At 40.6% G+C, this 16,833-nt stretch overlaps 1 protein-coding gene across 1 annotated transcript in view; it reads right to left on the bottom strand.

Annotated features, from left to right (window-relative positions):
* Positions 1-16,833, bottom strand: part of Fyb2 (FYN binding protein 2) — a 96,423-nt gene that overhangs the window by 60,984 nt on the left and 18,606 nt on the right. The window contains 1 exon segment of the mRNA XM_074080009.1: positions 1,935-2,679. Coding sequence (XP_073936110.1) covers positions 1,935-2,679 — 745 coding nt within the window.

Genomic DNA, 16,833 nt, shown 5'->3' with positions numbered 1-16,833 from the left:
CCAATTCCAACAGAAATTCCATTACTATATATGAAAATCATATCTATCTCTCATACTAAAAAGAACACAAAATCTTATATAACCTAAACACTTTGATTTTTGGTTTATATAATACAATAGTTGACTATATGGGCCACTCATGATGAAAGGAAAGAAACTGACTAGGGTTTCACACATGCCTCTGGAGATTTCCCTGGGCTGTCCTCTGAAAGCTAGGTCGGGGAGGGAGACTTCCTTCTTGTCCTACCAGCATGGGTCACATTCCCAGCAGCTCAGGGCCAAATTCCTTTCTTTTTAGGCTATAAGTCATGATGTCAGAAATTTCACTCTTTGTCAAATTAGGGAGAAGACCCAGGGAAAATGAATTATCACTCAATGACTAATTTTTTCCTGGGACTATGCTAAGCAATTCGCATGGTCATCCCATTTAATACTGAATTGTTCCACATGGTAGGTAATCCATCGTTCTTTCCCATCTCTTCATCAATACCTGGTTATTGGAATGCTATAACATTCCAGACATTGTTCCAGAGCTGGCATTAGAACTAAGAATGAGAACAAATATAGCCCTGCCTTCAGGAATTTTCAGTCTAGTATAAGGAGACTAATGATAAAGAAGTAATAAACAAACAAGGCAGTTCCAGAGATCTAGCTGCTGGGTTGAGTATGGGCTAGTGAGCTAGGGGGAGAGAGGTAGGAGGATAGTTAGAGACACAGCAAGGGCTAGAATGCAGGGCCCTAAAGACTGTAGTAAGTAGTTTAAGTTCCAAGTACAAAGAGAAGCCATACAAGGTTGTAAGCAGAAAATCCATCCATCCACCCATCCATCTACCCATTCAATCATTCAATTCAGTAAATACTTTTTGAGGTCTCACTCAACCTGCCCTTGATCTTCTGGAGATATGGTGGTGAGGAAGGCAATCCTTATCCAATTGTAATTTATATCTTACTGAGGCAAACAAATAAATACATAACAATATACCAGGTAGGGATATGTGGTATGAAGAAAACCAAAGCAGTAGAGACAGAGAATAATAGTTATTTTAGAATGAATAACCAACAAGTTGCACTCAGAGCAGGTGACTCTTGAACAGAGACTTTGAAAGAGTAAAGGAGCAAGACATCAAAGACTGGCAGAAGCGTGTTCCATGCAGAGCTGATTGACAAGTGCGAAAAACCAACTTAGTATATCTAAGCAAGGCAATATGGCAAGAGAAAAGAGGGAAAGAGAAGTTTGCAACAATCAAATTGTGCAAGGCACTTTTAAATGGTTAGTTGACTTTAAGCAGGAGAGTGATGTGATTTATGCTTTAGGGAATCATGTTACCTGCTAGGTGAAGGACAGGATATAAAGGGCTAAAAGCAAAGAGTGCTGAAGCAGGGAGACCAAGTGAGCTGTTGGCAATGGTTGAGGTGAAAGACGATGGTGGCATGGACAAGAGCAGGGGCAGAGATGGACAGAAGGTGAGGGGTTCTGAACATACTTTTGTTGTAGAATCAAGAGCACGCTGACATTTTCAGAGTAAAGAATTAGCAGGAGGGACAGATATAATAAAACTACTAGATTTTTGGCTGAGAAACGAGGGGAGAATTGTACTGTTTACCATGACAAAGAAGACTGATGATTGAGCTGATTTGTAGGAGAGCAGTCCAGGCTCTAAAAAGGTATAGAATACCACATCCATGCAGCTTGTAAGAAGTAGAGCTAAATCCAAGTGGATTCAAATCCAAGTTAGTTCAAACTGTCTCATAAGAGAATTCCAAGATATTAAATGCTTTGCCCAAACCTGAGACTACAATTCAGCAGACTGGGCTACAATTCCTATGCTACATTTTTTCAGGTAATACATATGATCACTCCAAATCAGCAGACTTCAAGTGAGAAAAACACAATGGCCCCCTCCCCCAGTCCCACGGGGGATTCCATTTCTTACCTGAGGCGGGGCTGGCAAGTTCACACTCAGAAAGAGGCTGGCAGGGACTGCCTACCAGTCTTTTCTCAGAAATAGGGTTCTCCTCACTCTTCCTGCCATGATGAAGTAGAGAGGGGGGCTCTTCAGAGACTGCAAGTGATTTTTTCTGGGCCATCAAGTGGCTCTGAGAAGGAAGGGTCTGTGCTCCTGTTGTTTCTGGCTTTTTCTTTGACCTCTCTGGAGCAAGCCCCCTGCTTTTCTGCCCTTCCTGGTGGAAGGTCTTACTCCCACAGTTGGGGAGGGGAAGGACTGGGGACACCTCACACTTCTGAGATGAAACCTTCTCCCAGTTCCAGAGCTTATCTCTGAAACTGTTTGCTGTCATTCCTTTCCTCTCACAGGATATCTCAGTGTTTGATTGGTTCTCATCTAATGGCAAAGAAGCCTTCTGGGAATTTCCTGCAGAGCACACAGTAGACTTTTCTGGAGGTCCTAGGGAACTGGAACACTTTTCAATTTCACTCCTCTGGGCCAACTTCATTTTCTGGGTTTTAAGAGACTGGGACTCATCACCGGAACAATATGTTGGGGGCCGATTGTGGTTGGATGAGAGTGGTCTCCCATTGGCCACAATCTTGGTTGATTGTTTGCATCCCCCCTTACCCTTTTGAGAGACACCTGGGAGAAATTTAATAGGTCCTGGAAGAAGTGGAGCATCAAACTTTTGAAATCTGGCTCGAAGTTCCTTGAAGTTTCTTACTCCTTCCTAAAGCATGAAAGGAAACAAGTGTCTTATTATTCTAAGAAAAACTGAAGCGTGATTCATTGTACTAACAGTTGCTGAGAAACCTCCATGATACAAAGTTTTGATGGCTTCTCACTGCCTATAAAAATTAGTTATAAACTGCTTCAGTATATAAGGTTCTTCCTAATGTGGTCCCAATTAGGTCAGAAGATAGTGGAATTTAATCTCCAACCACAGCAAAACACAATTACCCTTACACCAAACAGAGCTATTTATAATTTCCCCAGAAAACTTGTACTCTCCACGCCCCCCCCTCACCCCTTGCCGACTTTGCTTATGTGTTCTAGTGTCACAAAGTGTGCTGCCTGCCTACTTGGCAATTGTTTTCTTGTGCTGTGATGCTCACTCCATCAGTATTCCTGCTGGGAAGGACCAGGCAGAGCTACAGCCTTCCTTGCCTCTTTCTATTCCTATTTCTTTTCTCGGCTGTTGAACTTCAAACTGTGGAGTGGAGAAAAGATCACACTTGAGAACTACATAGGCCTGTATTCAAATCAGACAAATACTTTGGGAAACTTGATCTGACTTCTAAGTGCAGTTGTGTCATGAACAGTAGAAGGATCAGAATTACTATAGGTAAAATATTAATCACAGAGCCTGATGCATATACTCCCATGATAAATAAAAGCTATAAGCTAGATGACCCTTCTGTATTTTTAGCTTCTCTTGGAGAGCTCAAATCCAGTATATGAAAATGGATTTGGTAATGGCAGCCCAACCCTTGGGCAGAGGAAGGGGTATGTCCAGGACTACATAGTGAGTTGGTCCTTCCAGGTAGAGTTAGGCTTGCTTCCTCCTTGATGCTCTTCTTCATTCTTTTCCCTCCTTTCTCCCACTGGATCTCATTTATTTTTGTAAGTGAATCTTGTCATGGTTTCCCTTCATTGGAGAAAACAGGACATCTAATGGAACCATTTCAAAAAGTAAGAGCCAGTATCCTCTTCTGGTAACATTGGAGGTTTTTAGTTCATGTACACAGAACATCTCCATGGCAGTGACTTTTGATTTTGCCAGTTGAGGGAACGTCTGTGACCTTTTCTTGCTGTGTTTACAGTTCACTCACATCTGCCCTCTGAATATTTAGGAAGGGAGGGAAAAAAGACACATACAGCAGGTGTCTAGGAGCTGGCTTGCATGAGCTCTCTTTTTTTTTTTTTAAGCACAAGTATATATTTATTTTTAGAATTTTTGCCAATTTTTTCTTGTTTATTCATATGTGCATACATTGTTTGGGCCATTTCTTCCCCCTCCCCCCCACTCCCCCACCAACTTTCCCCCACCTTGCTTTCAGGCAGAATCTGTTCTGCCCTTATCTCTAATTTTTTTTGAAGAGAGAGTATAAACAATAATAAGAAAGACAAAGCATTTTTGCTAGTCGAGATAAGGATAGCTATACAGGAAGATTCCTAGAATTGCTTCCATGTACAAATGTGTTACATTCTAAGTTGATTCTTCTCTAACTGACCTTTTCTCTAGTTCCTGATGCCCTTTTCCTATTGACCTCTGTCATTTTAAAGTTTCTGTATTAGTTCCTCTGCATTGAGGACATCAAATACTATCATGTTTTTGGGTTTCTTACCTATCCCCATACCTCCCATGTGTGCTCTCGCCTTATCATGTGACCCAAGTCCAACCACATTGCTGCATTTGCCCTTGATCTAATGTCAGCATGTGAGGGAGAACATATGATTTTTGGTCTTCTGAGCCTGGCTAACCTCGCTCAGAATAATGTTCTCCAGTTCCATCCATTTACTTTGCATGATCTTTCTCTTTATCTCTATTTTTCTTCCTCTCTCCTCTCATCCATATACCCACAGCCCATCCATACATTTATAGCTGTGTGCATAAATTGCTAAGGGTTTATTTCTTATCCTTCAGCCAGCTACAAGTTAATCCAGCTATACTTCTCCCCAGATGTGGCAGAAACTTGAGCTGGTTGCCTTTTCATGTCTCTGAGCCTTAGTTTCTTCACTTCAAAATGGGATTTATGTTACTAACAGCAATTCAGGATTGTTGTCAGAATTAAGTAAGAACAGAAGTGCATATCTCATGGTAAAAAACAGCTATAACCTAAAATACACCACTTTAGATATTTTAAATATACAGTTAAGTGGTGTTAAGTGGATTCAGATTGTTGTGGAACCTATCTCTGGGACCTTTTTCATTTGCAGAATTAGAACTCTGATTCCACCCTCCCACTTCGCTTTCTGCCTTTATGCATTTAACTATTAGAGGTACTTTATATAAATGAAATCATACATTATTTGCTTTCTGTGACTGGTTGTCACTTAGCACAATAGCCTCAGGTCCACCAATGTTGTAGCAAGTTTTAAAAGTTACTTCCTTCTTGCTGGGCATGATGGCTCACACTTGAAATTCCAGTACTTCAGAGAGTGAGGCAGAAGGCTAGCCTGGGCTATATAGCAAAACCCTGTCTCAAAAAAATTCCCCTCTTTTTTTAAGGTTAAATAATAAATCATTGTATCATATAACACATTCTGTTTATCTATTTATCTGTGGATATACACCTGGGTTGCTTCTATATTTTAGCTATTGTGAATGATGCTGTTATAAAACTAGGTACACAAATATCTTTTTGAGACCTCGTTTTCAATTCTTTTAGGTATGTTCCTAGAAGTGGAATTGCTGGATCGTATGGCAATTCCATTTTTCAATTTTTTGGGAAACCTCAGTACTATTTTCCATAGCAACTGCACCATTTTACATTCCCACCCACAGTGTACAGGGATTCCAGCTTATCCATATCCTCACCAACACTTCTTTTTAATAGCAGCCATCCTAATGGATGTGAGTTGGTCAATGGTTAATTTTTGAAGAAATACACTTATTTTTCACTCTTCACTATCTAAAGCTATATTCAGTGTTATTTCTTGGTAGATTTTAATCTCTGAGGATTGATTAAGCAAAGTCCTAGTAGGTTATGGAATTATGAATTTGCTAACCTCCAAATCAAGGTCCTGTGCAAGGATCATGGGCTAAAAAGGTGGAGCCAACCTGAGTATGCTGGTTTATTCTTCTTTCAATAAATGGTTACTAAGTATCTACTATATAGACAGAACATTGTTCTACATAGTCCAGGACTCTGCTCTTAAATATTACATTCTAATGTCAGGGTGAGACTGAAAACAAGCAAATAGGCAAGAAAGTATTAGCAACAAATGCTTTAAGTAGATGATACAATGGTGGCTGGGTGCCTACTACTGACCTTCAAATACACAAGGAGAAAATTCATTCCTTTTCTCATTCATGTACCAAAGTAAGGAATAACCTGGGTGATCCTCTAAAGCCTCTTCTAACACTGACATTTAGGTTTCATTTCTTTTGCTCTAGATGGGAAATAGATGTGGTAATTGTTTTTACTGTTCATCACCCATAGGTGGGAGTTCAGGTTAAAGGCATGAGGTAAGCTGTGTGAGGGCAGGTTGGGAAGTGGCTGCGGGCCCTTCTTGTTAAAACCATGTTCCATTTTTGTGGTCCTGTGGCAAATCAGTTCACAAGTCCTGCTGATCTTGAACAGTCCCCAAGCCTGCCCCTTCATGCTGTTGCTGATGCCTTCCAATCTTTCTCAGTTATTCTTGGAATGGCTTCTTTATGGCCTCTCTGCTTTGACTCTGAGCTCCCTCTAATTCTCCATTTACCCGACTGTTAGACAAATCTGTTTAAAAACACAAATCTGATTATGTAAGTCCCTATGTGTTAAAAGCCCTTCAATTTGGCTTTCCCAAATCTTTCAAATAAGTTCAAATGCTTTTGCACCTAAGACCCATCCTAATCCCAACTAGTTAATTTTCTGTCACCAATTTGGACCTCTCCCCAGTTTTTTCTTCTTTCTAGCCTCACCAAATTGTTTTCGCTTCTTATTTCATTTCACTGCTCTTTCATGTCTCTGTACTTGTTTTTTATTTGTTTGTTTATTTTTGGTGGCACTGGAGGTTGGATTCAGGGTCTCACGCTTGCTAGGCAGGTGTGCTGCTACTTGAGTCATGCCTCAGCCCTTCTTGTGTTGGTTATTTTTAAGCTAGGGACTCGCCATCCCGGATTGTGCTCCTCCTATTTGTGCTTCCCTACATGGCTGAGATAACAAGTTCAGGCCACTGTGTCCAGCCAGTGGTGGAAATGGGGCCTTTCTTGGGAATTTTTTTTGCCAGTGCCAGCCTTGAACTTTAATCCTCCTGATTTCCACCTCTCAAGTAGGCTGGATTATAGGTGTGAGCCACCATTTTGGCACATAGCTCTGTACTTTTGAGTGGGCTGTTTCATTGGCCTCAGATGCCCATCTTTCTCTCTTTCCCCCAATTTTTTTTTTCCTTTTTTTCTTTTTTGGAGACAAAATCTCACTATGTATGCCAAGCTGGTCTCAAACTTATTACCCTCCTGCCAAAGCCTTCCAAGTGCTGAGATTATAAGCATGTGCCACCATGCCAGGCTTTTGTAATTTCTTGCATGAGAAAATTCTTGCTTGTTTAAAATTCCATCTCAAACTATTTATTGTGTGTCTACTAGGTGTTAGGCACTAAAGTTACAAAGATGAATAAGACAGTCCATGACTTTTCTGAGCTCATGGAATAGGGGAGACAGGGGGCATTCTAGAAAAACTACAAATCTACAAGTAGCCCAAGTTTGCTACAGGAACACAGAAAAAGAGGCTCATGGTACAACTTAGGGGTACAGAATCAGCTTCTGGGAGCCAACTCCTCAACTGTAATAGTTAGTCAACCAAGAACATCTAGAGAGAGAATAGCACGAACAGAAACCACAGCAATGTGGAAAAGCATTAAGCATCTGAGAAGAACAAGCAATTCCACATTACTGAAGCCCCAGTGTTCCAAGTGTGAAGCTGAGAAGTCAGAGACCATGTCTTCTAAAAGTACTTGGGGTGATCTTCAGAGTGAGTGGTGAGCAAATGATGAATTTACTACTGAGCAGTGAGGTGAAATTTCTAACTGATGCTTCACCTTTTACCACTCCAGGTAACACAGCAAGTCTCCTTTATTCTCTATCTTGTCCTGAGTGTAGCCGGGCTCATCCAACTCTGTGCAGTGACCCTTCCCATAACACAGAACCTGAAATGTCAAGGCTACATCTTCTAGGTGCTCTCAGTTGGAGTTTTTCAGAGCAGAGGTGTCCACGGGAGGCGAGGGAAATGAGCCAAGAACCTTATCTTTGGGGAGCAGCTGTGGCAGAGGTGGCTACACTCTATAGTGCATGGCAGCATCCATGGATTCTCATCAGAACAATCCCATGTAGACTTACAAACTTCTCCACAGTGCTCCTGGCAATTGCCCAAATAACCTATAATCAACCCCTTTCTGTTTAAACCAGCAACAACAGATTTGGTTTTCTGTAATGAAAAGCACTGGCCCTAAGTCCTGGTTTGCTTTTTTTTCATGGCACTTGTGAGCATCCTCAATGAGAATGTAAATTCCATGAGGTGAAACACTGTGTTAGAATTTCAGCATTGGTCCACTCTTACAGCACCAGGACCTGGAAACATACTTGGCTCACAATGGGTGCTCAATAAAAATTTGGTGAATCAATGAAGACTTATAAGTCTTTTGGAATCCACTGAGACAAAGACAGTATCTTGTTTATCTTGGTATCCCCAGCACTAGCCCTTTGGCTCATAAATCTTTGGTAAGTAAATGAATCAGTGAATGAATACTTACAAGGCTTCACAGGTTCACACAATGCATGAACTACAACTGTGCAGAATTTTAAGCTTTTTTTGCATCATCTTTATGAAGACAGCTTAGATGTCCACAGAAACAAATTATCCAATCCTTGTAATATCAGAAGACAACCCTGAAAGGAACCCTGGAAAATAGCCTGAGCACTTCTGATCTGGACGAGGCCAGTCTCAAATATCTCATCTAGAAAGTATAGTCCAAAGCAATGCCAGAGATATTGTGGGAACAACTTAAGATAAAAGGCAGTGCTGTGCTCTAAACAGAAGGGGTTTATCTCTGTTAAGGAAAGGAGGTAGCAGTCAGCCAAGAAAAATGAAGAAATCACTATTTCAAAAGAATGAGAAGACCAGTGTGAAACAGTTACAAGTACCACTTCTCCAGGTGTGGTATTGCAATATTTAGTCAAACTAGGAAAACAAAACACCATAAAAGAGATGCCTCTCACTCAATTACCACTTTATAGGAATGTAAGGGATAATAATGACAATAATAGAGCAGGCAAACACTTACATGATCCAACCATACGCCAGACAATGTTCTAAGCACTTCATGCACATTCACTTGTTTAAACCTGTTTCATTCTCAAGTGCTGCCAAGGATATTGAGCCACTGGGAGCCTAAGTGAGTTCTTTAAGGTCACAGCAAGGGAAGATCAAAGCTTGGCTTTCAGCTCTTGCCATTAAGCTTTGGATTTCATGCTCTACCCTGGACTCCTTAAATCCAAGAATGTGCTTGGCAGGTCCAGAATTTTTTTTAGAAACAAGCTAATACCTGATAACATATGAATCTATAGTCCTACCTTCTTGAGAAGAAATTTTCCTTTTTCTAGTTTCAGACATAGCTAGTTTGACACTTCTGTCATCATCTTTAGTATCAACTCTTATGTATATTATCTTGATTAAGCTCCACAATAACCCCACAAAGCAGACACTGTGACTGTGCCATTCTATAGGTAAACTAATGAGTAAAGAGAAGTTAAGTAACTTCCCCAGTTTGTATAAAGAGTGGTGTAGGAATTTGAATTCAAGTCTGTATAATGCCAGGACTGCTTTGAACTATTCTGCTGATATGCCATATTTCTAAATTTAGCTCCAATTTAAATTCTTTTGCTATCACATAGAAATTTCATAACAAATTTCATATATGTCACATTTTTTTTAGAAATTTTAATAATCACCACACTGAAACAATCCCTGGAAATCAACCTGCATGTACTTTTTAAACTATTCTCTCAGATGTTTGGTTATTTATACTGACATGAACAAAACATTACTCCTAAAATAATTGGCATATTTTTTTTAATTGTTGTAAATTTTGACCCATGTATTTTTGGATTTTTTTCAGGATAGTTCTGAGTTAATGTAATTTAAAAGGTTATATGGAAAGACAAAAGCAAGTCACAAAATACAATTCAGTGTTATACCCTTTCAAATAAATTTGCAAATGAGAAAAATTCTTTGTCAAATCACAGGTCTCTTATCTGTGGTTTGTAAAGCATGGTACAGATAGCTGCTCAGCTCTTGCCTGAGTTTCTCTGCTGGGACAGACAGTGAAGGGGCTCTCACCTGGGTTTCCATCTGTAATGACATACATCACACTGCACTGCCAGCTGACATGAAAAAGAACTGTAGCTACTCAATAAATTAAAAGTGACTGAATACATAAAAGTTGTCCTAAAAACATGTGCCCAGGAAATCTCAAAAGGAGAGCATGCTATTTTTTATTGCATATTTCTTGACTTAAAAAGTTAACAAAATCTCTGAATTTCTGCAAATTTCTGAGTACTGCCCCCCGCCCAGGGAAAAAACAAAGGCAACATCAATGGCAGTGGTTTATCACAATCTGAAGATTCTTCTCCTGGTAAGCAAATAAAAGAGCTTTATAGAATATGCAAGCTAAAAATCCAAGGCGCAGGGAAGGCAACAGAAGCCAAGAAGTTATGGGTCCTGGAGGAGAGGCAGTGATAGATTTCGAATTATCCCTAAGATGAAAGGAAATAACAGTGTTAAAGACAGCATCCAAGTTACCCTTCATGAATAAAAGGGTTTCACTTCAGGCTCCTCACTCTAATAGCTGTAACTATCTATGTTCCTGGTACCCATGATTAGTTCCTAAGTCCCCTATGAAGGGGTAGGAACAACACAGCACTGTTTGAAATCTTGCTACCTGCTCCCAGAACAGACACAGGTGGACAGGTTTCCATCACAAAAGTATAAGAGCCCAATAATTGATCCTCCTCACTCATGGGTAGGCATCTGGATCCTGGTGAGTGTTCTTGGTAAAACTATCCTACTTCTCTCCATATGCCACATGCTAAAAAGGAAGCATCAAAATCTCCCATGCCATCGCTGAGACCCCTCTCCCCACTGTGACACTGCCCACTCAGACCACAAAGGCAGCCCATATTATCCTGTGGGGGCCTGTGAGAGCTTGCCTGGGTCAAGACCCAAGTCTGGGTCTGCTTGCTTCTGTCTTGGTGCTTGTCACATCTGACTTATCATAACTGTTCCCTAGTCTGCCTCTTGCACTAAACTTCATCCTTTTCAATGTAATCCTTTCCATCCCTCTATCTTCAGTTTATAGCTGGGCCAACTAAGCATAGCAATTCAGAACATTTGATCCCTATTCAGGGAAGGCAGTTATGAAAACAATGACTGTATTGTATGTAGTGTCAATAAATACACGGTGAAATCAAGAATTAGTTTGGCAGGGCCCTTTCAGGGCATCCTTCCAAAGGAAGTAAGATTGGAGGATGAGTGATTTTCATTATAGAGGAGGCTCTGAATACATTTTGGACTAAAGAGATAACATAGGCAAAGGTATGGATGCAGGAAAGTCCACTGTATTTTCAGGTGAGCAGATCAGAGGAACTAGCACATAGCGTGATGGGATAGAAGAAAGCAAGCGATCATTCATCCATAAGGCCAATTTTCATTTAGGGCCTTCAAAGCCTTCACCCAAGGAAGTAATAAAGAATCCCAGTTGCCTTTGCAGGGCAATAAGAGAGAGAGGATATTTTGGTTCAGAGAGCCTTTCAGAGGACATAACACATATCACCTTGCCACTTTCTAATCTATATCTGTCTACACTTTTCCCTTTATGAAGGTCTTCATGTCCCTCTATCGCCAATCAAAGAGCCATTAGAACTTTCACCCATGGGTCATAGTGGTACTTTGGCACTAAGATGAACAACCATCTCCCTAGCATCCAACATGAAAACTTGTTCATGAGCCTTCTGCCACCAAAGACCTTCCACTGGCATCTTCCTCTCCATAAGGCTCAGACTTCACTTCTTTGTCTTTGGAAAGTTGCTTGGGCTCCCTTAAATTTAATATTAATATCAGTAAAATATCTATAATTTGAGTCTACAATCTTTATACAAAATGCTGAGCAAGATATGCTTTGCAATTCAGAAATTTTCCAATTTTAGAAAGGTAATATTTCTGAATATATAAATCCTGGTGTGGTCTGAGGCAGCACGCTGTGCTCAACCCTCCTACAATGTCCACAGTGAAACATGCTAATGTTCATCTAATGTGAGATAAATAAGACCATAAATTGTCTCATATTGGTTTAGGTAGGCTTCAATACCCAAACAGTTGTGCTTGGGTATTGAATTAATTGTTTTTAGAGCTTATTGGATTTGGGAATTATAAGGGACTTCTTCCTATCCATCTCCTAGTAAATCTTTTAAGGATTAAAGAAGAAGAAAAAAGCAAAACAATTATCCAGATCCAGGCATAACAAATGGTAGCTCTAACGGTAGAGATCCCCTAGTCTAGTGGGTCATCTTTTCAGATTTTTGAAATCATTTTCTACCAGCAACTCACTCAAACATTTCTTCAGAGATTTGATGCTCCAAACTATAATTCATTCTAAAAATTCACTCTACTTTTGAAAAGTTACCATTTTTTTCAGTTAATTATTAGTTAAGATTCTAACTCCTTCATTCCCTCCATTTGGTTCCAAGCCACTATTACATTCTTCCCTCCATCTTTTCCTCTTTCTCTTTGTGTTGCTGAGGATGAAACTCAGGGCCTCACATATACTAGGCAAGCACACTACCACAGAGTCCTGCACCCCTCCACCTGTTACATTTTTTGTTGTTTAAGGTATCTATACAGAGAATTTCATGACATTTTCATATATGTATTGTATCCTGAATTGGCTCAACCCCTCCATTTTTCTCCTTTTTACCTTAGTCCTCTTCGAATGATAATTTCAACAGTTTTAAAAATTTTATATCATTCTTGTATAGAAAGCACATTAACCATATTCACCTTTTTTACTTCCTTCTTTTACCCTTCCCATTACATCTCTTTATATTGTAGCCCCATAGAACTCCTGGCCTTCCCTGATATGGGGCATGTTTTCCTACATCCCATCATAGCCTAAGCTTCTCCCACTGTCTGAAATATCTGGAATGTTCTTGCCAGAAATCTACTGCCCAAATTCTACTCATTCTTTGAGGCATAGCATAGCTGTTCCCATGAAGCCTTCATCACTAGCTCCTTCAAAATTTAAACTCTTCTGCCAGTGGTTCTCAATCTTGATAGTATATTGGCATATCCCAGGGACTCCTGAATTTGCCTCATTGAAACAACCTCTAGGGAGTTCACATTTGATGAATCACCTTGAGTGCTTGTTATGTAGCCAGCTCAGCATCTCGTCCAAGAATAGATTTGGAAACACCTACAGTTTTCATCTGCAAATTTCTTTTGGCCTTACGCCTCTCGCCAGTTTCTATGTTATACTGCAATTACTCAAGTGGATGCTTCATTTTCCCCACATTCCATGACTTCCTTACGGACAGGTAGAGCCCACAGGTTCTATGATGATTGACAACTAGCAAGTGCTCAATAAGTGTTTACCCAAGTAATACTGGATGAAATGAATGAATAGATTTCCAGTAATGGCCTTGTGGGAATTATGTTTTTTTTGTTATTGTTGTTGCTTTTTTGCTGTACTGGAGTTTGAACTCAGGTTTCCACACTGGCTGGGTAAATGCTCTATCACTTGAGCCATGCCTCCAGTCCTTTTTGCTCTGGTCATTTTGGAGATAGGGTCTTGATTGTTGTCCAGGCCAGCCTGGACTGTGCACAACCCTCCTATTTTATGCTCCCTGCAATTGCTGGGATGGCAGGTGCACACCACCATGCCTAACTATTGGTTGGGGTGGGGCCTTACAAATTTTTTGCCCAGGGCTGGTCTTGAGCCATGATCCTCCTGATCTCATCCTCCCAAGGAGCTAGGATTACTGGGCATTAGCCACTGGAGTCCAACTGGAATTATCTTTTTAAAAAGGCTATCTCAGAGAACTACCATGAATTTCATGTTAATAATTTATCTAAATTGCAGGTCCAACCATGGCACTCCTCTGCTTAAAACCCTTCAGTGCCTCCCCACTTGACCTCATGAAAAATTAAGCATTCCTTACCCAGACACATAGGGCCCTCTCTGATGTTGTCCTGCCTACATCCTCAGCTTCATCTCCTGCCACTTGCTGCCTCTTCACTTCCAGGAAAACTGAATTGCCTCTGTGTGTTTATTCATGGTCTTCCCTCTACCTGGAATGACCTTTCCATATCTGTTTGCTGCGATTCAGCTGAGTTATCAATCCCTCCCAGAAGGCCCTTCCAGATCTTGGGTTGGGCTAAGTGAACTTGCTCCATGCTTTTATAGCAGCCTCTGCTCACCTCTGAGCTTCCAGTTGTCTCATTTTATTACAGTGATCTATGTGTTTGCCTTCCCCACATCCAACTCTCACAGTGAAATCCTCAGGGTAGAGACTGGACTCTGTTCTTTTTGACTCATGCTTCTGTCACTCTGCCTAGGCACATGGAGAGTAGAGGGACAATACACACCGTTTTGAATTAAGTGGAGCTAATTAGAAAGCATTTTGTTCATAGGATGGATGTGGGAACTGAGGAAAAATTAGGAATACATTTAGATAAAAGAAAATGAAAGGAATATTGAGTTCTTATTGTTTTATCCTTTTTGTGTCATTACTTTCCAGGGCTCGGCATTATGGAAAAGACCATGCAAACCATCACACCCAAGGTCATTCTCAGATGGACTGGGCAACACCAGGACAGGACAGAGAAAACCTAACTGGGTTTGTGTAGCAAGGAGCTCTCCCTGAGAAAGAGACATGTGAATGACAAATAGGAGCTTGGTTACCAATAGGGCAGGGATATTACAGGTCCAGGAGATCACAGTTAAAATATCGGAGGCCAAGGAAAGCTGGGCAAGGGTGTGTGTATGGAGGGAGGGTGGTTCCAGAGCTGGGAGCAGCTAAAACAGGAGGTGGGGAGGGGTGAAAACTGGGGTTGTGCTATATCCCCAAGTTTATAATTCATGAAAACAAACTTACCAACACAAATTGTCATCTTCATGGTTTAAAATACCTTCACAGATCATACTGAGAGAGAGTAAGGAAGAAAATGATATTTTGGAACCTCCAAATCCCTTCACTCGAGGCAAAGGCCTATAGAGAAACCCCCAGCAAAGTGAAAACCAAAGGGAGCACCTATTTCTTGCAGATGATAAGGTTTATGATGCCTTTTAGGAAATGAGCCAAAGGCGGAAACATAGGGCACAAGAGGATGTGGGGAGAGTGTAGGAGAGTAGATATGATGCAAATTCTGTGTACGTACACGTGCAAATTGAAAAATGAGACCTGTTGAAACTATTCCAGGACTCGGGGGAAGGGGTTTAAAGGAGAACAAGGGAGGGGGTGAACTCAAGTATGATACATTGTAAGAACTTTTGTAAATTTTACAATATACCCCCAGTACAATAAAAAAAAAAGGAAATTTCCAACATCCTCCACCCACCAGAAAAAGAAGAAAAAAATAGGGCTCAAGATTTCTTCCAGATATTAAAATGTAGTTTAACTGTGTTTTGTGTTGGTTGTGAGTATCTCAGAGGAAAAACTGGGCTACGTGCCTTTAGATGCCAGTTTCAAATGTCAGCCTCCAACAAAGGGGCTGGAGTTTGACCTTGTTAATAGGCTTGGGGGTCAGGGCCTGAAGTCAGCATTTATGATATCTGAACACATTCAGCAATGACCCCATTACTAGCTGCCCTTTGATTACCTGCCACACACTTACTTGGCAGTACAACTTGGGCAAGAATAGGGGCTTCATCAGAAGCCTGCCAAGAACTTGGGAACATTGACCACAGAGCTCCCTTATTTGAGGGGCTCCTTGTTCTCCCTGCTGCCCTCTCATGCCCAAACAGAACAGCCAGCCACTCAGTGTCCTTTGGGTTTATGACAGTTTTATATAAAATGCAATTTACTGAACACCAAAAAAAGTTGAATAACCTCTTTGAATCACTTTGTTTTTACCTTACAGCGTCTCATTTAAATTCCTTAACCAATGTGACCATTTTAATTTCTAGATTTTTTTTTATATTTTATACTAGAGTCCCAGCCACAGGGAGAAACTAGTAAAAGAAATAAAAAACACCATTATAAATGCAATTGGGCAGATCTTACAAGTGTTAGGTGTATTGTAAAGAAGAGAAAGCAGCCCCCGCCTGGCTTTTGCTCTATTTCATAGCTTCTTTTTCTAACAATTGCAAGGGAAATCATTTTTAAGATTTGGAGTGCCATTCATCTTTGTTGTGGTCATCATCTCCTCCTCTTCTACCACTACCACCATCACCACACTGCTATACCACACCAATTCCTGGTGATGGCCCATTGCAATTGTTGTTTCACAGATATAACCTCAGGTTCTCTAGCAATCTAGCAAGCAGGTGTTGTTCCCTCTGTTTTCTAGATAAGGAAACTGAAGGCCAGAAAAATAGCAGTTTTACTTAGGGAAAAAAAAAAACAAATAAACAAAAACATGCTGTGGACTTTGGAGTCAGATAATCAGTGTTCAGATCTTGGTCCTTTCATTTACAACTAGGTGACTTCAGTATAATCTTCACTACCTCAGTTCCCCAAAACAAAATGGCAACAACAATAGTTTTTACTATGTTGAAGATTAATTTATAAATCCATACTAAGTGTGGACCACAGTGCCTGGCACCTAATATATTTTCTAGAAAGGCTAGCTGATTATTTTCATTGGTTTTGTCAAAAAGTTTGCAAGAGGTAATCCACTCTCTGAACCTTGGGCTCTTCCTTACAGAGGCAGCAAGGCCAAAGGCCCTTGAGAGAGAGGTTGACAGCAGAAATTAGTTTCACAGCAACCCCTGAAGAGGGAAGCTCAGATTTAACAATGGAGACTTCTGTGGTTTGAGTCTATCCCCCAAAAGTTCATGTGTTGGACACTTAATCCCCAAATTCATGTATTAATGGTATTTAAAGAGCTATAGGAAGAAATTAAGATTAGATGGTCTCATGAGAGTAAGCCCCCCCCCGCCCATGGCATTACTGTCTTTATAAGATGAG

The sequence above is a fragment of the Castor canadensis genome, chromosome 7 (genome assembly GCF_047511655.1).
Source record: "Castor canadensis chromosome 7, mCasCan1.hap1v2, whole genome shotgun sequence".
In the NCBI taxonomy this organism is placed as follows: domain Eukaryota; kingdom Metazoa; phylum Chordata; class Mammalia; order Rodentia; family Castoridae; genus Castor; species Castor canadensis.
Note: the sequence above shows the minus strand (reverse complement) of the source record. Positions and strands in the feature narration are given on the sequence as shown.